This window comes from Barbus barbus (assembly GCF_936440315.1).
Source record: "Barbus barbus genome assembly, chromosome: 28".
NCBI classification, from domain to species: domain Eukaryota; kingdom Metazoa; phylum Chordata; class Actinopteri; order Cypriniformes; family Cyprinidae; genus Barbus; species Barbus barbus.
Window position 1 is genome coordinate 25,971,123 of NC_136756.1, and position 21,508 is coordinate 25,992,630.

Here is a 21,508-nt window from a genome sequence, read left to right on the forward strand (position 1 = left end):
TTTAAATTAAGAAATTAGCATGCATGTGTGGGCTTTGTTTACTGCACTCCTGAAATAAGACATACCCAGATAAAGATCTCAGATAAAAACACACAAACATGAGGCCTAATTGCAAAACCGTCACATTAGATGTAGCCTATGCATGCATGTAGGATGGATTGACTAATTTAATGTAATAATGTTGTACAAAAATGTAAATGTACAAAATTAATACCAGCATACAATACATAAAGAGAAAATTACAACAAACAGGACTTCAAACCAAGAAAATAAAAATAAAAGGGTAAATTAATAAAGCACATGTCCTAATTACTAATAAATTACTATAGAAAAAGTAAATAGTATTAGGCTATAGCTAATGGACTTCTTAGGATTAAGGGGAAAAAGTATCAGATGACATTCGCAGCCAATGAGCATTAAGCTGTGTCGTCAGCAAGTCGTTTCCCATGATGCTTTTGATCAGCGCAGTTGGTGGAGAGCAACTGCGCTCGACTGCAGAATCCGACACGTGCGCCTTGCGCTCGCGAGAGATTTTTGACATACGTCAGCATGACATCAGAGCTAGGCGGACCGCACTCGGACACATTTCTAACCGGCATGCATCTCGCGCTGATCACCGGTGATCGGTTCTGCGCAGATTTTGCTCATCTCAAACAAGCCTATTGTGTAGCTTGTCAGTGAAGTACGGCTCTGTATAGTAAATGCCGCTCCATCTGAAAGCAGGTGATGGCGATTTACTACTAAAATCACAAAACCGGCTTTACTGAAGAGATGCGCATGATAATTGAATTTGATTAATTGCACAGCCCTACGTCAAAGCGCTAAAGATTTCAAAATGTTTTTGTAGGTTTGCTTCTGTAAAGGTGAACTGTTGTGTTGGAGCATGTTTACATAGTTCAACTGCTTAAACTTGTGTGCATATGTACTTACGGTGAGGTAGCATTGAGACGTCCGACTGCTTTACAGTCATAAAAAGTGATATTTGTATGCGAGATGGTCACGTCTCCAAACTTCAGCGCCATTCGAACAGATACGTGATCTACAAACAACAAATATCAGCAAAATGACACAACCAACGATATTCAAAACTTCCTCTGTTTGACTTAGATGTTCCACCTTGAAATGTGAGTACTCGCATTTAGTATTTAACATGGATTTAACCATCCCTGCAGTAAATACTGCACATCTACTGTATACGCTAGAGGGATGCACAACTCTTTTTTTTGTCAGGATCTCTAAAAGATTTAGTACATATTCCCCACGGATTGACATTTTCTAGTTGCACAGGAGATAAACTAATACCCTACGTCAAAATAATCCCTGTAACCCAGATTCAACATCAGTAAAACCAACAGAAGTATCTTTAAATATCTGCAAATCCATGCCATCGCACATTCACAACATGCATGCAATCATATTCTAAGAAACTAGTTATCGCTGCATGTGCTTGTACAGTTAGATAAAACCATGATAGCCAGTTTCAGATTACCAAGAATAAAAAAATGTATTGTGAGTGTAACAGAAGCATGTTCTTTTGAAAAGAAATGGTTTGAGTTTCATTCCCCTCAGCTCAACAGTTGGTTGCTGGGATAAAACCGTCTTGGCAGTGCGATGGTGTCAGCGTGGCTCACCGTTGCCTGGCGGACTCGGGGGGAGCTGCTCTGGAGCCGGTGATTGACATGTGATTCTGTTCTCCATGACAACCGCAGGCTGAGCAGCCAAACTCCCAAAAGCGCAAGATAGAGACTCATCCTTTGACAAGACCGGCAACTGTAGAACTGTGAAAGAGACCTTGAAAGCAGAGAAGAAAAAAACAGATCAGATTTAATGGCCATTTTAAGAATGTGCAAGGCCATGGTTGGTCTTGTGAATACTAATAAGAGATATTGTCGATACTTTTGTTTGGATGCTGGTGAGGATTTTGTGCTTTGCTTGTTAAGACCAAGGTTTTCATTGTATGTAACCGTCTCCTAGTGTTGCATAAGCTTAGATCTGCTGCTAACCGGTCAGTGCTGTAGAAAACCTACAATTCCTAACCCTTTACAAGAATGTTACCGTGCAGTTGAAGACTTTGAGCGCATAGCCAAGAGCCTTTTTGTTGGCAGTGCAACCTTAAACATTATTAGCTATTCACTATTTTTAGTCAGATACAAATGCACTCTATAGAGCATTTGATTCGAGAAACATTTGGATAGGTTGGTGCAAGATGAGGTATCAATATTTTGGTCCATTCTCAAAGAAGCAATACAATCTATATTTTCCCCATCAAAATGATAAGCTCTAATCTTAAAGGCTGGCTTTATGCATTTTCCAGGAGTCAGGATGCAACAAATATTTCTTAAGTAGTAGTTTGTCTATCCACACCAAAAGCAAAAATGCTCTGAAGAGGCACAATATGAGCTGAGCATATCTGATGTTTAAAACAGTTGAGGAGCAGGACTTGGTTCAATGAGATTTCACTATGAAACCCAGAAAAATGACAAACTGTTGCTTTTTGCAGGATTTTTAAGCATAAAAACTCTGATAAGAGATAGCTTTGATTGCTTTCTGCTTAGTCACATCATGCCCGGTTAGGCACTGTGTTACATGTCAGTCAGGGAGTCCTTTCCTGTCTAAGTGGGCGGCTCTTGGCTAAAATAAGCTGCAGTGAAGACCTCAGACAATAATGTGACAGCAGAGTGTGGGAGGTGATCTGGGACAAGGGTTTGTACCTGTGTCTGCTCTTCTCTGCTCTGGATGGAGGGGTGTAGACTCTCTATGGACACACACTGGTGGTCACGGCTGTAGCTCCAGATCCAGTGGTGAAGCTGAACGTGCCGTGCACAGTCCATCTTCCTTGTGCATCTGACACACAAGCAAACAATGAGATAAGGGTCTGCGCTGAAAGTTACAGCGGATATGAAAGGCAGGCCGTATTAAAAGAAAACACAAAAACAATGTTGTTTATGTTGTTCTGACCCTATTATTTTGTTAGAATGTCTGAGATTCTGTTTCTCATGTAACAAGAATGGATTGCCATGTATGCTAAAAAAAACAAACAAACATAAAAGCACTTTTAAAATATCAAAGTAAGCCCATATGACTCATGCGCTATATTCCAATGTAAGTACAGACCGAATTGATAGGATTCATGAGATATGAGAGCTACAGTAGAGAGGATGATTATTTGTGAATTACTTGTAGTTACTGTTCATCTGTTCCTCATAAAAAGTTTCCATATGCTATCAAAAAACTTGGAATATAGTGCACAGATGACTTTTATGGTGCCGTTTTGTACTTCTTTGATGCACTTTGGTGCTTATTGCAGTGTAAGTTACAATCCACTTTTGCTGTAGGGAAAACAGAAGCCTGCAGACTGAAACGAAAGAAAGAAAATAATCTAGTGTCAAAACTACATGGGGACTCTTTAAAAAGACAAATATACACCATTGTTCAAAGGTTTGTGGTCAGTAAGGTGTTTTAATGTTTTTGAAAGAGGTCTCTTATTGTTATCAAGGCTGCATTTAGTACATACAATAAAAACAGTAATACTGTGAAACAATTTAAAACAACCGTTTTCTGTAATAAATGTAATTTATTCCTGTTATGCGAAGCATCATTACTCCAGTCTTCAGTGTCACATGATCCTTCAGAAATCATTTTAATATGCAAATGTTTTCTCAAGAAACATTCCTTATTATTATCAATGTTGAAAACAGCTGTGCTGCTTAATATTTTGGTGGAAACTCTGATGCAGTTTTTTCAGGATTCTTTTAAGAATTGAATGTTCAAAACAACAATTTTGAAGTCGAATTCTTTTGTAAAATTATAAATATTCTTACTATCACTTTTAATCTATTTAATGCAACCTTGCTACATAAAATGATAAATTTCTTACCAACCCCAAACGGTAGTCTAGCATTAAATTATAGACTCATAATATTCCACAGAATAATCCCTAAAAAAAAGTGTTAATAAATAACCCAAAATAGTTGAACCGGTAATACAACTGCTGTTCTGTGGAAGCAGAAGTCGTTGAAGAAATTATGAATATCTAAAATGATCTATGTAAATGATCTCCATATGATTAAATGCAATGTTTATGTAAAGCGAGGGGTGCAGCCTGATGGGAAGGGAGTGTTGAAAGAGCAGGCGGTGATGCGTAACAGCAGTCAGGTGAGCTTAAGTACCTGCCTTCCAGCGAACACCAGCCACAGTAGGGATCTCTATTAGACAGACAGGAGTGGCAGTCTAAATGCTTCTCACACTGAACGACATGGAGCTTTGTAACCTGAAACACACACACACACACACAAATCAGAGGCTCTGAGCACCATTCTCGCATTGCAAAGTGATAAAACGCAAGAGGACACAACTTTTGCATGAGCGAACAGTGTGAAAACAATCTCTGATTCTGATTGGCTGCCAAGACAAATCCACCGGCAATTACTCGACAATGCAAAAAATAAAACCAGACATTCATCTCGAGAAAAAATCTGTCATTCAAATGATGATTGTCAAAGTAAACGTGTAATCTCTCCTTTGAGAGCATGCATGTAACAGATGTCGTTTGTTTCAGTTGCTGGCAGTTGAAAGGAAGTTGTTTGTCTCTCGTACCTTTCTCTCAGTTAATACGTAGACGTTCTGTTTGGTGGAGTCCAACAGCAGGTCAGCGTTAATGGGACTCTCAACATCCACCTCCACTGTGTCATATTTGGTACCGGTACCATTTGCATGCAAGAACACCTGCAATAAAAAAATAAAGGCACATGAACCACAACTTTCCAAAACAAAACACATGATTTAAGGTATCACTCATGTCTGTAGTAAAAACGCTGCAGGGCACATTCTACTCTTAAGCTGAATACTTACAATTAGCGGTTTATTCAAAAGCATGAACAAAAGCAAGCATCGCTAATCAACGCTTTCACATACATATGCAGATACAAAAGACACACACGTTGGCCACAAAGCTCCAGCAGGCCGGTGGGTTTTTCAGCATCTTGCAGGCAAGGGAAGCGATACCGTGGACCGTCTGTGATAAGTTCTGCCTGAGGAGAATTTTGGGCGGTAAACAAGCTGCTGTTTCAGAGTTTCGCCGTTAATATTTCATACAGCACCGGAGGGGATTGAAGGATGAAAAACTCCAAGTGTGGCTCCCACCACCCCTATCAGCCGACCCAGAGCGCACCGCATGTGACCGGCTCCCTTGGGATCGGTTCTCCCTAAGGCGCTTGCAATAAGCATTCAGAACATGTCCTCTCATGCTGATGAGGCAGCCGCTCGCACACACACGCACACACACACACACTCCTGTATGCACACACACACAATCACACCACCTCCGGGCCAAACTGGGCAAGCCATGAGCCGTAAATACCCCACATTCCCAGATTGAAAGTAGGCAAAATTGGCAGATCAAAATATATTCACCCCTAAAAATGCCAAAAATATACCGTGATAGAGCAAACTGAATGTGTTTCCCAAGTCTGAATGAATGTTGCACAAGGATCTTTTGCCTGAAGGATCTTAAAGGAATAGTTCATCCAAAAAATAACAACGCAAACTTTTTAGTCATTCAGTCATCCTTCTGTGGTTTAAGTCTTCTAAGGCCTATAGCTGTTATTTACTAAAACGTTGAACTGTATAATTTGGCATCACTTACTATTTCTGAACCTGAACTTCAACGCCATTTCAAAGCTTTGCAAAAAGATTTTCTGTAAATTATTACTTAAATTTGGGCTTATTTTGGTCATATGGACCACGTTTATTGCGCTCGACAGATCTGTAGTCATACAAAAAAAAAAAAACTATTAAAAAAACAACATACAAAAATTTTCTCCACAGAAGGAATAAAGTAATGCAGGTTTGATGGGTGATGGAATGATGGGTTAACTATTACTTTAACTGAAACCAAATCCTAGCGTGTCAAGTATAAGGGTTGCTCTTTATGCATTTTTCACCTTTCATGACTCATAATTTAATTCTACACTGTTCCACCTCTAAGATCACAGGAGCTTGAGTCATGCATGCACTCTCTTGTCCATTTTCCTTAAATAGCAGCTTAAATCCAACTTCAGGCTAACTGTGACGTCTTATGTTTTTCTGCTTTGAAAGGTGATCTTAAAATACACTGTCTCACTTCCAGTGGCCTTGAACCGTAGGCCTAAAAAAAAGGATACAAAAGTGTCCAAACTGCAATCCAATTTTGCCAGCAAAAACTTACTGTAATACCTTCCCAAAACTTTGTCCTGATAAATAATGTAACACACTATCTGAACTCTGACTGAACCAACCGATTTTAATAACATAATATTGCCATGCTGTAGGGTGGTTTGCTCATTACTAGAGAGTTAGTGCATAATGACAAATTATGATTACTCCATGTGTTTGCTTTTCAATAAAGGAGTCTTTAATGATGGTAAACAGCCTTTAAAATTCAGTTGTTCATGCTGATATTTCCCATTATGCTTTAATGATGGATGGTGGGTCTTTAATGGTTAAGGATTTGTGCTGCTAACACAAAAATTGCAGGTTTAGTGCCATTAAAGCATGATGCAAGATGAAAAAAACAGCATGCTTTGCATGGTCAATAATAGGTAACAGTAAGTCATACCTTGTGCAGCCTTCCATTTTTGTCTCCTAGCAGTACTATGGTGTGACCAACTTCAGTTGCTGTTGCGACAGCAGTGATGGGAGGAGTCCAGGTGAAAGCGGGCGTGGCCTCAAGAGCAATGGCGCTGGCGATGGGGCTGGGTGTGTGTTCACCTCCGCATGGGTACTCATTCAGAGAGTCCTGCACAACCCCAAAAACATTACATTACCTATATCCATCATCAAATATATTTATCACACAGTTCATGATTATAGCAGATGGAAAGTAATTAGGGATGGGAACAGTCTGGAATTCAACAGTTTTCCTCTCTCTCTTCATATTAAATTCAAGCTGCAACCTCCCAGCTTGGCTAAAACGTGATATTTTGGCACTTTAGAATCAATAGAGGTGCAGGAATGGTGCGTGAAAACACTGTCAGTACGGTTTTAGTACGGTGCTCTGTCTGCATTAGTGGAAGAATGCAGACTGTAAACGGAGTCGAATGTCATGAAAACCACTCAGTTCCAGAATATTTATACATACTGGTTCTGAATAAGAACCCATTCTCAATTCCCAACCCATAAACTGATTATATGCCTACGCTGACAACTTTATTTACTGCACAGAGGACTCAATTTCTGCCTACCTTTACTGACAGTGACAGTAGGGAGGAAATTATTGAGAGAGAGTTGCAGTACATTAAACCAAACTACCAGTCAAAAGTCTGGACACTTGAATCGTCAAAACCATCTCATTTAAATGCTTATGTTTGAATTCATGATATAGTTTTGAATATAAAACTGTACATTTATTAGACATGTTTGACTGTAAAGTGAAAGGAAAGCTGCCAGTAAATGCCCAGCACACATTACTCCTTCAAAAATTTAAAAAAGCATCCAAGGATGCACCTCATTAAGTTCGCTGAAAGAATTTCCGGAGTCTACAGAGCTGGAATAAAGACAGCAAGATGCTCAAATACAAGAGCTGATTTTTTTTCATATATAGTTTTAATAACTTGGAATATGGAATAAGATATGGAACCATAATAATAAATAACAAGTAGGTGTGTCCAAACTTTTGACTGTTAGTTTACATGCAATGGCATGAAAGTTTTTAATATATGCAACTTGGCTGTACTTGGAATTCAGTCAAATTATATATAAACAATTTAGGAATTAATGAATGTTAAATGTTTTGGAAATAATGAGGTTCGAGCTAATCACACAGACAGACAGACAGCTGTGTGCCCACATGCTTACAATACCGAGACAAAAACCCTGAGAGACGACACATTATGAACAATTAATATCCAAAATGCAAGTAGAATATTAAAACGGATTTCAAAAACTGGACGAGTACAAAGTTTCCAAAGTCAACTATGAACATTTGGATAGTGTCCAAACATCCTGTCCTTGCTGTGTGCATAAAAATCAATACTAAAAAAGCTAAGCTGCTTTTATTATGTGTCTGTCAAACCCAACCGATCATCTATCCATGGCTGGGAGTGATTTTTAAATGCACTCTCACTGAAGCCAGCCGTGGGTCTGTGTGTCCTGACCTGACGATATTCTGGAATTGCAGCTGTCAGTGGATGGACAAACACAATACCTCAGCTTACAGACCAAGGGGAGTGGCCACACAGAACAGTGGAACAGCGGCACACAATTGAAGTCAAAGGAGGTCAAATATACAAACACCATACACACCTACTGCTTTGGAAACAAGATAATAGCTATTCATTCTGCAGTACTTCCTATGAATTATTGAGATGACTATAACTGTTAAATTTGCAACAAGAACATCATGACATCATGACCATGAAGTCAAAATTAAATAAGAACTGACCCCCATTTACTTCTTTAGTACCCTTTCCAGGATATTTTGCACATAAGGAGAAATTGATCTTTTTCCATGCAATTAAATTAACTGAGAGTGGAGCATTCAAACTTTAAATTGACCATGAAAGTACAATAAAATTAATCAATATGAGTCCTGTGTTATATTCCAAGTCTTCTAAATATGATAATGTTGTGTGAGGATCAGACCAAAATTTAAGTCATTCCGGTCTGTTGTCCCCATAAATTTCAATGCTTGGGGAAAAAACAACAACTTTGGAATCTTTGGAACAATCACATCTTTGGAACAGTATAAAGTAAGTGTTTAAATTATGTACATGGTGACCTGGTCTAAAACTGATTTGCATATCAGCAACTGCAGATATTTTGTAACTTTTATGACAAGCTAACAGACAGAAGTCATATATTAGATACAGTGACACATACACATTAAAAGTGGTGACATTATTGTGTCTTTGAGGTCATAGGTTCAGTGGGCTTCTGTGTGTGTTGGTCACTGGGGCAGTGAGCCCAGAGAGGATGTGGGTCAGCAGAACTCAAACCAGCTGCGACGTTAAGCTGGATTTAACCACCTCCCAGAGGCTACACACACAGGCACCACTCCTTTTCATTCCCAAGCTCATACTAATACACAATACCCCCTTCCACACTGCAACAGACACATGAATAGAACATTACCCAATCTCCATTAGTACCTCCTTCCCTCCCCTTCCTTCACTCAAACAAAACCTCTTTAGATTTCGCTCTTAGAAATTCTCCAGTACTCATTTGTCACACTTAAAACAAACCATGAACTACACAAACCACAGTATACCCAGAATTACAGTATAAAAACCCTATTCGCTACTACTTGTTTGTTATGCTAAATGGCTATTACAGACAAATAAACTTTTGGTTGCATAAACGTAAAATGTAAATACTAGCAGAGCAGAGATTTAGAATCAGCCCTGTAACATGCAGAAATCTGGGAGCTACCGCTGCATTTGTTATGCCGTGCGGATTAGCACTGGCGCAGGCAGCTGGATGCTAATCTGTGTCAGCACTGAGGCAGCTGCCACTCTGCCAGACTTACACCCCTGTCGCAAAAAAGCCCCAGCTGACCCTGATCTATCGCCAAGAAACCACACACCATGCTGTCTTACACGACCCAGCTAATGGGCTGATATCTTGTGGCTTCCCCTATCTATATATTCCTACTTAGCGCTCTTTAGCTGTGGATTTAACCCTCATTAAAAAGCTGCTACATTCATGGAGCCACTCCCTCCTCCTGCTAAAGGAAAGTCTTTTGAAGCCATGTTGAGGTAGGTGGGTACGACTGCTTGAGACTGGCAATATAAGCGGATACCTAAGCCAAAAAAACCAGCATAAACCTCTCATTGGCTAATGTTGGAATTATGCTGTTATTGGGGGGGGGGGGGGGGGGGGGGGTCTAAAGCGGAACTGATTGTGAATGGTGGAAGGGGTTTAGGGAACTACAGCCTGGAAAAAAAAGCACAAAATTTAATTTTTGTTGGATCAGTTGGCACATCAAAGGCCCTTTGAGAACAACATGATGAATTTCAGTGGGTTGTAATCCTCTTTAAGGAATAACTACAAACACAGGCCAACAACTTACCTGCGGGAGCTTCAGACAACTGGAGGACACTTCGTACTCTATATACGCCTTCTCCTTGTTGTTGGCATCTTTGCCCTCCTGTGTATAACACAGTAGCTGGGCGCCATGCAGGGCTTTATCCAGCTCCTCCACCTTGTACACACAAAGAGCCGACCGGTCTGTGGGCGTGGGAGTCGATGCCTGCCCCATGGCCATAGCCACAAACAGCGTGGGTTGTTCGTGATGATAGCCAAGTACGGCCGCCTGTGCCAGATTGTATCCTCCACCGCAGGAAAGAGGCACCTCCACATAAGAGTAGAAATTGGGGTCGCCTGCACAGAGTCTTGAAACATACGTCCGATATTCTCGTTTGCCCCACACGTCACGCCGAGAGAACACAAAATAGACATATTTGTTGTAGGGAAAAGCCTTCACAAAGTGGTTGTTGTATTCGGAATAGCTACCGACAACCAGCTTTCCAAGTTCTTCATGGGAAAATGCTAGTGCAGAGTGTGGGGCGACTGAGGTTAAGCGTCGCATCGTGATTGGCGGGATCCCACCAGGTCCTTTACTGGTGTAGCCCCGCCCTACAAGCATAAGCAGATCACCTTTCTGTTCCACCACCACACCAACCGTGGACACTCGAGGGTCATTTGCTGCCACATACTGCGTGTCCACGGGGTTGTCGGTCTTGTATATCACCTGAGAGACGTTCTCCAAGCTTCGCTTCTCACAGATGCCCTGCAGGACCGTCCCGCACACGATCAGGCTGCGTTGTTTCCTTTCTTTGACCTCTTCCAGCAACAGAAGCTTGTTGGTGTTGTCTGTGGTTTCTGCCTGGGTGCAATCTGTGGGGTCAATGGGGGGTAGGCAGTCCGGGCTGTCCAGTTTAGGCCCCGTTTTGCCCCAGGAGAGCAGCTGCAAGTCTGGGGAGAGGTGATAGAGCACATTTACCGCTCCCACGTAGACGTGGCCCGAATGGGTGTCAAGCAGGAGGTGATTGAGGCGGGAGCCATTAAGGCTGATGAATGTAGGGGGGCTTTGAAGATGACCGGGGGCCAGAGGCAATACCAGAGGCCACCACACGATGGCGAGGAGCAGCAACAGAGGAGCAGCAGCTGGCATGGCACCCCCTCACCTGCTGAAAGAGATAGAGATCAAGAAGAGAGGGAGTACAGGTTGAAAAGAAGTATGCATAAAGAAAGAGAATTCAGAATGGAGGGACAGGGTGAGAACGTAAACAACAGGGAAAAAAAGTTAATCAGCAAAGTCAGAAAAGTGGAGGTAACGTGCATGAGGAGAGTTATGGGGAGGAAACGAATATCCGGGAAAAGACAGTAAGGAAGAGAGAGAAGGGCATGGAAAGTTGAGTAGCACATGAAAAGGAAGGAAGAGAGTCAGAAGGCAAAGCAAGATAGTCAGTGTTAGCGGAAACCAGAGAGAGGACGTGATTCAGATGGGTGATCGAGAGAGAAAGATAAAGATACAGAGAAAGAAAGGGAGTAAGAGAGGGGGGAAAAGAGAGAGAGAAGACAAATGTTAAGTTAACAGAAAAACACCACAGAGAATACCTACTGCTGCACATCACCATGCAGCACAAAGACTACAGGCTTCAAACACATTCTTTTGTTCTTCAAAGTCCTGCCACCTTCACACAGGCAGTGAATGATGCTTGAGTGAGACTGCCAGGCTTTGGTCCAGTGCAATAAAAGACATGCGTCTGAGACCAAGAAACAATAATACTGGAGTTTACTTCAGAAAAGTCAGAACGCCAGCGTACGAGCGGCATACACAAGAACGGCGGCTGATAAAACATACCAAAGTGTGCCAGATGTGGGTTCCTGTTATCATTAAAATCCTTTGCTGGTGTTTGTGTCAGGCTCTGGGTGTCTGACTCACTGTTTACTGGCCAAACCTGACTGCCGCAAGATGACATGAGAACACATGGGTCAAAGAGAGTTGAGAGTGAGATAGAAGGAAAGAGAGGGAGAGGGCAAGTGGAGAAACAGAAAGAGAGAGAGAGAGTGTGTGTGTGTGAAAATATGAGAGCGCTGATAAAAAGTAATAGAGATGTGAAGAAGTTAGGTGCTAAATTATGCATGATGCCTGTAGCTGTTGCCTTTCTGGTTTTACTGATGAAACTGAGAAAACCGACACCGCTTTAATCAACCACTCGAAAGTCACGAGCGTCAGCTGTTACATTCAGTTATCAACCTCTGAACAAAACCGAGAGAAAATAAAGAATCATCTGATGCAATAACACCTAGATTTTCATTTTCTTCAGAAAACGTGTGGTGCATCCCATGCAGAACTCAATGTCATGATGCGTTACTATTGCATTATGCATTGCTATTTCTACATGGTCAGTTCTAAAGTTTTTTTTTTTTTTACTTGTTGGCATGCTAGGATATTCTGGGTGGTTGCAAGGGTGTTAATATGCAATTGCTAAAGTTTTCACAGTTTTTTGCTTAATGTTATATGGCTGCTAGGTGGCCCAAGACAAAAATATACCCCAAAAATATATACTTTCTAAAGAAAAAAAAAACATCTTAAACCAGGATATAGGATTACTAGTTTTGTGGTTTGATCGGAGCTGGTCTTAGCTGGTTTAACTGACCAGGAAATGTACATTGATCCAATTCTGCAACGACTTCCTCTATAACTTACAAATATTAATTTGCTCTCTTTTCAGAACTAAATTGAACTCCACAGCACAACTCTTCTCAACAAGACACACAATTTGAGCCATCGTTCACATCCGTAGCACAAGTAGTGCGAGATGAGTTACACGCCAAGGTGTAATATTTAGGGTTAGGAGTTCATTCAAATCCCTAAGCCCAAGTATGAGCAATAGTAATAGTTATGCTTGCCTTCAAGTCAAGTCTAGATAGAGGCTTGACTAATTTCTGCCAGTACGCCAAACACGATTCCATTTTTGAAGGAGAAAAAGTATCAGAGGACACTGAGTATCTGAGCAAGAAAGTTATAGAGGGAAAAGAAAGATTCATCTTTAATTCATATCACAGCAGCCAAGAAGTCTTGAGGGCCTAGTATATGAGAGATGAAGAGAAGGAGCAAAGAGAGGAGGGGGAAAAAAATTCCAGAGAAGCTAGAGTCTATCAGTATGCATAACATTTTACCTCGTCTCCACCTTCAAAGGGATGGTGGGTAAGAAAAGGACAGTTTGACATGCTGCTGAGATTAGCCACTTCTTTTCAATTAGGCTTTGGATTGGCGAGTTCACGCGCCACCTTGTTTATGAAGCCTGAAAGCTGAACATCACTTTGTACGGTGTCTCTTGTCTACCTAGCTTAAGGACACATGCTATCCACGTTTAATGAACATGATCAAAAGGAACGAGCTCAGAGAGCCTACGGACCGCCAGATGATTTTTCTTATCCTCAGTCATGACCTGTTCCGTCAAGGTCTTGCACAACAGGATCTGGAAAAGCTAAATGATGCTGACTTGCATTCAGAGTAGAAAAAAACACTTTGATAATAAGCTGACATGCTTTAGATATTCCGCAGTCAGCAAAAAAGATTCTAGAGCACATTTTCAAGTGGTCATATTTGAACATTTTAATTTCCCTTGATCTTTTATGAAAAAATAAGTTAAATATAGGCTATGACACATTTTGATGTTAGGCAAACCAAAGTAGATACGAAAAGTCATGTTTGTGATTTTTCCTCATTTTTGATTTACTTTTCTCATTTATTTTCTAAGACTACACACAACCAGCCAAGTTCAAAACTATTGTTTTAGTTCAACGGTTAATTGACCGTTCTTTGCAGTTTTCCACATTTGTTTCTGACTACCTCTAAATGTAGTATGGCATGTGCAGAATTCATCATGGCTACGATGTCAGTCTATATAAATATCAACCCCTATTCAGTTTTGAATGACCATGTGAACAAAGCCAGTAAACAAAGTCTAGCAAATCTCTATATTTACATTTACGCCTGATGCTTTCTCCCAAACTGATGTGCACTGCATTCAAGGTAGTAGTTGATGCATTGCCTGGGAATCGAAATCCTGCTGTTGTCATTGCTAGCACTCATGCTCCATTGTTTGACCTACAGGAACGCCTGTAAATCATAACAGAGGTCATTTATATATAGCAGTCTTAAAGGTACAGTTGCGAAAGTAGTCTGATGAGCTCTACAGTCAGAAAAAAGGTGGGAAATGCTTATGAAATTCCAAAGTCAGACTATTTTTGCACACTTTGTTTAAAATTGAGATAAAAAGTAGGATATCATACTGATATCGAAAAGACAATGTGTAAATGCTACATGTATCAGTCTTACATTAATAAATCAGTGAGGCGTTCACAGCCCTAGAGCGTTTTAATAGCGAGAGGGTGTGTCGCCACCACTGTATCCTCACCGAAAATCTAACCGAGAGTGGCAAACAGAAGCGGAACGGAGAGCTTGCGATCGAATCCCACCCATAGTGCAACCATTCCTACACAGATCCACCTAAGTGCAGCAGACAGGGTGAGAATGGCACAGAACAAAAGCATGCTAAAATGGAGCATGCAGGAGGTCTCTTATACTGTCAAAACAGGCAATTTCACAGCTTGAATTAGGTCGAGCTTTTGCAGCATCAGCATTCATCTCCATTTTTTTGACTTAAATGGTAATAACTGTTTCGGGGCATCATGGGAGCAAGTGAGAACACACTCCCTATTCACTAGGAAAGAGGAATAGCTTACTGCCTTTGTGATGAGCAATGGAAAAAGCTTGGGATATATATTGGAGACAAGCTCTTCCTTACACATGCACACACAAAGAACTGAGATTTGACAAAGGGAGGAAATAAATAGAGGTTGGTTTTGCAGCAAACTATTGTAAAACCAGACAAATAGCTATTATACGTAATGCGTATCGCTAATAACAGCTTTTGCAATATGTAAATATGTTTTAAATAGGGGGTAGCATAGTTTATCACTCTGAAAGGTGCAACCAATTTAGGGAGAGCCATTTCGATTGCAGGCTGACCTCTGACCCTTGCTGGAAGCGCTTGTGCCACCCTTTTCTTTAGTGTGTGTAGATTCAGAATCTCTGTAAACTTCCTCTCCTGCACAGCAGCATATTAAAACAAAGCACATACTTACTAGGCTGCTACGCTCACTCAACACTCATTACCTCCAGAAACAGACACGCTAGTAATTATAGCATGCATGTGTGTCTAATTTCTTTGCCGAGCGCATAATACACAAAACACAATATCAGACACAAAGCTTACTAGTACATACAATTCTTCCAGACAGACACACTTTCCACACACGCAAACCCCACAAAAAATGAAGGGCATCACACAAAGCATACAACTGGCACATTCAAAAAAAGTGAGCCTCTGTGCGTGTTAAAAAATGAGACGAGCTTCAGAGGCCAAGACTCCTCAATGGGGGTGAGCCAACAGACAGACATGCAAACCCCACCCATGCTGTGTGCTTGTGCTACCAGAGGAAGGAATCGCTTCAGCAGGCTTGACAGCTTTAAAGCACTGTCTGAGCTGATGGAACAATATAGTCTGGCTACAATTCTTAGGTTTTGGTCGGCGCAACTACCATGATCTTAAGGATGCATCCCTAAAAAATGTTGACTGATCAATATTGATTTTTAAGTGACTTCACAATTTTCCCCCAAAACCGAACCCTTGGTTACATCCTTCAGTTTAATGTAGCTTTGATGCAAAATTCTCCATGTACAAGCAGATGCATGTAAATTCATGAATGCTAATCACGCCCTTCTAGCAAAAGCTCGATAAAAATAAGCAAGTCATGACATTTTTGCCTAATTGGATCACTTTCTCAAGGTGTGAACTTCCCAGATGAGATGTTTGCTTCACATTCAAGTCTGTACGTTCCACACAAAGAGGGCGTAGGTCGGGTGAGCTGTCACAGCAGGTGGGGGCAGCAAGATTTTGAGTGGAAATTAACCTGGAAATCTGATGTGACACAAAGCATCTTGCGATATGCACCACTGCGTCTCGTCAAAACATCCCTCGTCATTTAAATGCATCTGAATTCATAAAGCATCTGAAGAGTGTCTGAATTCACAAGACAATGCAAGACCCAGCATGTAGTAAATTAATTGGATAGTCCACCCCAAAATATAAATTCTGTCAGCATTTACTCACCTTTATGTCGCACTAAACCTGCATGACTGATTTTATATTGCGGAACACAAAAGAAGACAAGGTAACACTTTACATTAAAGGAACACTCCACTTTTTTGGAAATAGGCTCATTTTCCAACTCCCCAAGAGTTAAACAGTTGAGTTTTACCATTTTTGAATCCATTCAGCTGATCTCCAGGTCTGGCGGTAGCACTTTTAGCTTAGTTTAGCATAGATCATTGAATCGGATTAGACCATTAGCATCTCGCTCAAAAATGACCAAAGAGTTTCGATATTTTTCCCATTTAAAACTTGACTCTTCTGTAGTTACATCGTGTACTAAGACTGACGGAAAATGAAAAGTTGCGATTTTCTAGGCTGATACACAATACACAAGGTTACCGCTCCATTGACAGCTTTTATACCTTTTGTCTGTGCATACTATCTGTGCATACCAAAAATGACACTTTTTAAAATATCTTCCATGTTCTACAGAAAGAACGAAAGTCATGAGAGTTATTAAATGCTGACAGAAGTATCATATATCCCTTTAATTACCACATCCTTGCAAAAGCTTGATTAAAAAAGCAAGTCATTTTTTACTTAAGTTCTCATAAAGTAAGATTCACATTTGCGTCACGTCACACAAAGCAGATCGGGCGCAGATTGGTGGGGTTGTCGCAGCAGGTGAAACTGTGCCATGCTAACGCAGGTGTCAGGGTGGAAATAAACCTGGAAATTCGGTGCGAGACAAAGACAAAGCATCTCGCAACACGCATCATGTCTGGTGGAGATGGGCACATCGCGGAGCTGCTGCTGATTATTACAGAGCTGGCTCTTTGAATGCGTACCGAAAGTGAGAGTGACTGGGATTTACAAGTCTCTTTGATGCCAGCCATGAAAGTGTCAGCACACCAAGTGTGTGTGTGTGTGTGAGCGTGCAAGAGAGAGAGTTTGTGAGAGTATGTGTGCCTGGGGTGTGCAGTGGTTAATCACCACCTCTGTGCGGAGGGAGGGTGGGCAAGTTCTCATTTCCATACTCTACGCCCAAGCAGGAGGGGGTGATACTTTGGGAAATATGGAACTAGAGAGAGAGAAGGTGGGGAAAATTAAAAAAAAGGACAGAAAGGCAAAAAACAACAGAGAACGCGTCTGGCTGTTTGAAGAACACAAAGCGGGAGTGTGATAAAATACGCCGATTAGTAAAGTAACCTCGTGCATATTTCATCGCTGACAGCTGTATGCTACTCAGGCTCCTAATATTTTATAGAAAAGACTCGCCGCTTCGTATTTACTCAATTTTTTCTCCCTCCTGCCGCGCCAACTCAACTATCTTTAGATCTCTGTTGCAATCTGTCCTCTGTTACCAGCAAAGCCTCTTCTCCTCAACGCTGCTTTATACTCTCCAACTGAGCTCATGAATATTTTGCGCATATTTCACGCACGCTGCTAGACATCTGATATCATAAGGGTGTTTCGGCAAGAAGAGCAAGAGGTTAGCGGTGCCGTTTACGTCCTGCAGGAATTTTTGCTGGAGAAAACACGGCTGCGGTCAAACTAAGTGAGTCAGGCAACCAATCATCTAAGGCTCCCTGTAATTATCACCTCTCTGAACAAACAAATATGATGACATCTTATTTTGATGGTAATGAGCCGTAATGGCCACAATGGGAGATATAATGATGCTCAAACAAGCTTTTATCACAGACGAACTCTGTGAATCTGCAGGAAAATGACACGGAGTGGCTCTTTTGAATGCAACCTACAGGTGATCACAGTAAACCTTTTTTTTAAAAAGTGCCATTTAAATTTTACACTGATTGAATTCAACAGTTCTGGCAGGTTAGAAAGGTGCACATCTATATTCATAAGCTGGATGAGTGTGAGAAGTGCGTCTACTCTCTGTGAATTTTAAAAACAGTTCTGGAACCATCAACCGTATGATGATGATTATTAGGTTTCACCCTCGGCTCTCATTTTCACACCGGCAGACTCTCTCACTTCGTGAGCGGCCCACACTGCTTTCATCACCACCTTGACAAGCATCTGCGTGCATAAAAATGCAACATTAATTATTTGATGGGGGCAGATAAACACGCTCACTCCAGTGAAACCGACAGGAAGGGAGCTGCCAGGCTACTTCGTACATTACACACCCTATTTAATAGCTGTTTTAGAGGCTGAAAACAACAACAACGAAAAAACACAGCTGTATGTTTTGTCTGCCCAGCTCGGGAAGCATAATAATGACTTTGAATGAAGGTTCCCTAAAGCGTTTACAAGCCAAATATTTTACAGGATAAGGGCCGTCTTTGAAGAGGGAAAGAAAATGCAAATTCGCAGGAGTGCAATTTCAAATTAGAGACTAAAGGGAGGAAAAACTTGTTTGTGGGTACCGGGTGCACGAAACAATAAAAGAATGTCAACACGAGCAGCAAATTACACCCCCCATATGCTGAACACAAGGTGAAAACCCACCACTCCTCAGGGACTGAAAGGGAGGAGGCGTTTAGAAAGGAGACAATGGAGTCAACAACGGGGGGGAGCGCGTGAAAAAAGAAAGAGAGGGTGAAAAGAGATGTTCGGGTTTCATGAAACTTGGTACGGCTCGCTGAAAAGACACAATCCCGAACGCGACTCCTAGAGTGGCACGCCACACCTCTCGGAGGAATAGTACAATAACCGCAAGCTGCTGATACAGAGGCTGGAAAACCACTGAGTAAATGTGTGATTAAACATCTAGTTATCTTCCAATTAAGCCTGAATACATTAGATCCACTCCACAACAGGTTAGCGTGGCATTTGAGGTCTTTGACTAGTCACCTTGGACTAATTGGAGTCTTGTGAATAGGATGTCAACGCAGCTGTCTGATAATGTTGTTTCAGATGCATTGGCATTCATGTGATGTTATTTATCTACAGTGATGGACTAAATATAGTTTTATAAACAGAGCTGAATAAAAAGGATTTAAAAATTGAAAAGCATTAAAGAACAAATGTAATTTAGATAGCAATTCTCAGTTTAAAAATGTTTGCAAACTATATTTCAATAGCAGGCACTTAAAAAAGATGAAAGCCATTTTGCTATTCATGTTTCTTTTTTTCTTTTCTATCAAAGTGAAGCTTGTTAGAGCTTGAAATAGAATGCAAGAGCAAAAATCAATGAATACTCTCAGAGGTCTGTCCCAGACTGCAGGCAACCTTCTGAAAGGTTATAAAATATAAACGGAACATACTGAACAACGAGCTGAACACAAAGATGCATTATGTTCAGTGCTCTGATGGTAAGTTATGAAATACTAAATGAGATTCCTGTCAGGTAAATGAAACAATACATTACTTAATGAACCCAAAATCAAATAACTTCTCCACTGACATTCACAATAACTTAACGTAACATAACCCCATTTTTTTTTCCTGAAATGCACTTATTTGAATCTTTAAACAGCAAAAGATGAGCACCGCGTGGTTTTGAAAGCATCTACAGATGAACTAATTCAGCGCTCAATATCCAAAAACACCCAAAAGTTTCTCAGCGAACTGTGCTACTCACTTCATTCAGCGACACTGCGTTTCATCCCCTTTGAAGTCAAAGCGAAAAAGTCTTATTAATTTTTAAAACAACAAAACAAGCGTTTGAAAGTGAACCCGGTAAATCCCATTATGCGTGTGCTACATTGTAGTGAAGCAGCTCAGACTCCAGCGAGCAGCGCGAGCGGCTCTGTGGGGGAGTGGGCGGGGCTTTCCGAACGTCATGAAACAGTTTCAATGAAGCGCTTATGGAGTGGGCGGGGCTTGCCCTTACGTAGGGGAGGTACTACAGGTGAACAGACAGACATATTTTATATTAGCATTTTAGTTTTCAGACATGACTGCCTTTTTGTTGATGATGAAGCAATAAAAAGCATTTTGTTTTATTATCTTATTTATGATTAATACATATAATTATTATTTGTATCTACATTACTGACTTTCCCCCCTCAGTTTTTATTGTGCTTATTGATATTCAGTATTAATGCATTTTCCTTTTAATTAAAGGTGCTCTAATCGAATTTTTAGGAGTAGCACACATAATGACACCTTATTATCTGTCAGATATCACTGAAATTATTATAATAATGAGTGATATTTAGCCAGTTAGAAAATGTAATCAATCAAAAACACTGTGCCTGTCAATCAATTCGAGGGCAGGAGGGAGAGGGCTTTTGTCTCATGTTAGCAAAATGGCTGAAATTAAATCATTAACAGTTTCTTTAATGAAAATTTAACTTTTTAAGAAAGTGCAAATATAACTTTTTTTTTTTTTGCATTCTGATTTAATCTTAAAATATGCAAATTGGGAAAATAAGTAAATAATAATACAAATCAAAAGTGATGTAGATCCCACAGAAACCATCACAACGTTTTCCAACATATTTAGTAAAACATTTGCATATGAACATGCATTTTTTCAAAAACTCATTTAAGAATTATGAGAATTATCTTTAAAGAAGCAATATTTAAAATTAGTGGTGCATGTGAAAATATATATGGAACATCAGCTTTCAGGCTGCTAACCAATTCTAATGTAATTAATTTTCTACATGTCGTAGAGAATCCAAATGAAATCCAACAAAAATGTTTCATTCACCCAAAATCATCACTTAAGCCTGCAGTACCTCCCCTTAATATTTAATGGTGACATTCGGGCATGCTGCATTTAAAGCTGCATGTCGGGTGGATTTGGGGTGTTGTGGGGGGAGGCAGAGACACGCCTGTCTGGAGAGAGCAGATGGGGTTTGACACCCGTGTGTTTCTGTTGCACCGGGTTTTGACACGGATACTGTCGGGTTCACACAATACAAACTGAAACGAATGCAGATCTCTCAAACACACCGCCTTTAATAGATTCTTCACCATCCGCTGGGCTTCATTTGTCAAATGTCACCCAGCTGTGACATTTCCCACGATGTCAACCTACAAGTGCATTAAAATAGGCATGCATTTTAAAGATACCAAGGGGAAAATCATAAGTGCAACATACACACATGCACCTTTCTACAAATTGCTTTAGTACCTTCTTTCCATTGTGATTCGAAACCGGGCCTTTTATAATTTTGTATTACATAACTTTAGTGCAATACTCTATGTATTTATGTATGTATGTGTATGTATATATGTATATGTATGTATGTCTACAACATGTGTCACTGTAATTCCCTGAAAGAACTGGGTTTTGTCTTTATCCATTGCTATGAAATGTGCTAAAATTACATTAAAGTTGACTTACCAGTGTTATTTTGTATCACTGATGTAAATACAGTCTTTATTAATATTTTTGAATTAAAATTTTAGTCAAGTTTTAGTAATTTTAATATTATTTA

At 40.5% G+C, this 21,508-nt stretch overlaps 1 protein-coding gene across 2 annotated transcripts in view; it reads right to left on the reverse strand.

Moving 5' to 3' along the window:
- plxnb3 (plexin B3) overlaps nucleotides 1-21,508 on the reverse strand; it is a 72,930-nt gene that overhangs the window by 20,582 nt on the left and 30,840 nt on the right. Inside the window, exons 1-8 of one of the 2 annotated variants that reach the window (XM_079383010.1) lie at nucleotides 19,699-19,828; nucleotides 10,046-11,165; nucleotides 6,596-6,775; nucleotides 4,597-4,725; nucleotides 4,170-4,270; nucleotides 2,712-2,844; nucleotides 1,632-1,791; nucleotides 931-1,039 (exon numbers count right to left, since the gene is read on the reverse strand). In XM_079383010.1, the coding sequence (XP_079239136.1) occupies nucleotides 931-1,039; nucleotides 1,632-1,791; nucleotides 2,712-2,844; nucleotides 4,170-4,270; nucleotides 4,597-4,725; nucleotides 6,596-6,775; nucleotides 10,046-11,149 (1,916 nt within the window). In that variant the 5' untranslated portion in view covers nucleotides 11,150-11,165; nucleotides 19,699-19,828. Of the gene's footprint in view, nucleotides 1-930; nucleotides 1,040-1,631; nucleotides 1,792-2,711; nucleotides 2,845-4,169; nucleotides 4,271-4,596; nucleotides 4,726-6,595; nucleotides 6,776-10,045; nucleotides 11,166-19,698; nucleotides 19,829-21,508 lie in introns of those variants that run through there. The other variant, XM_079383011.1, reaches the window with a different exon arrangement.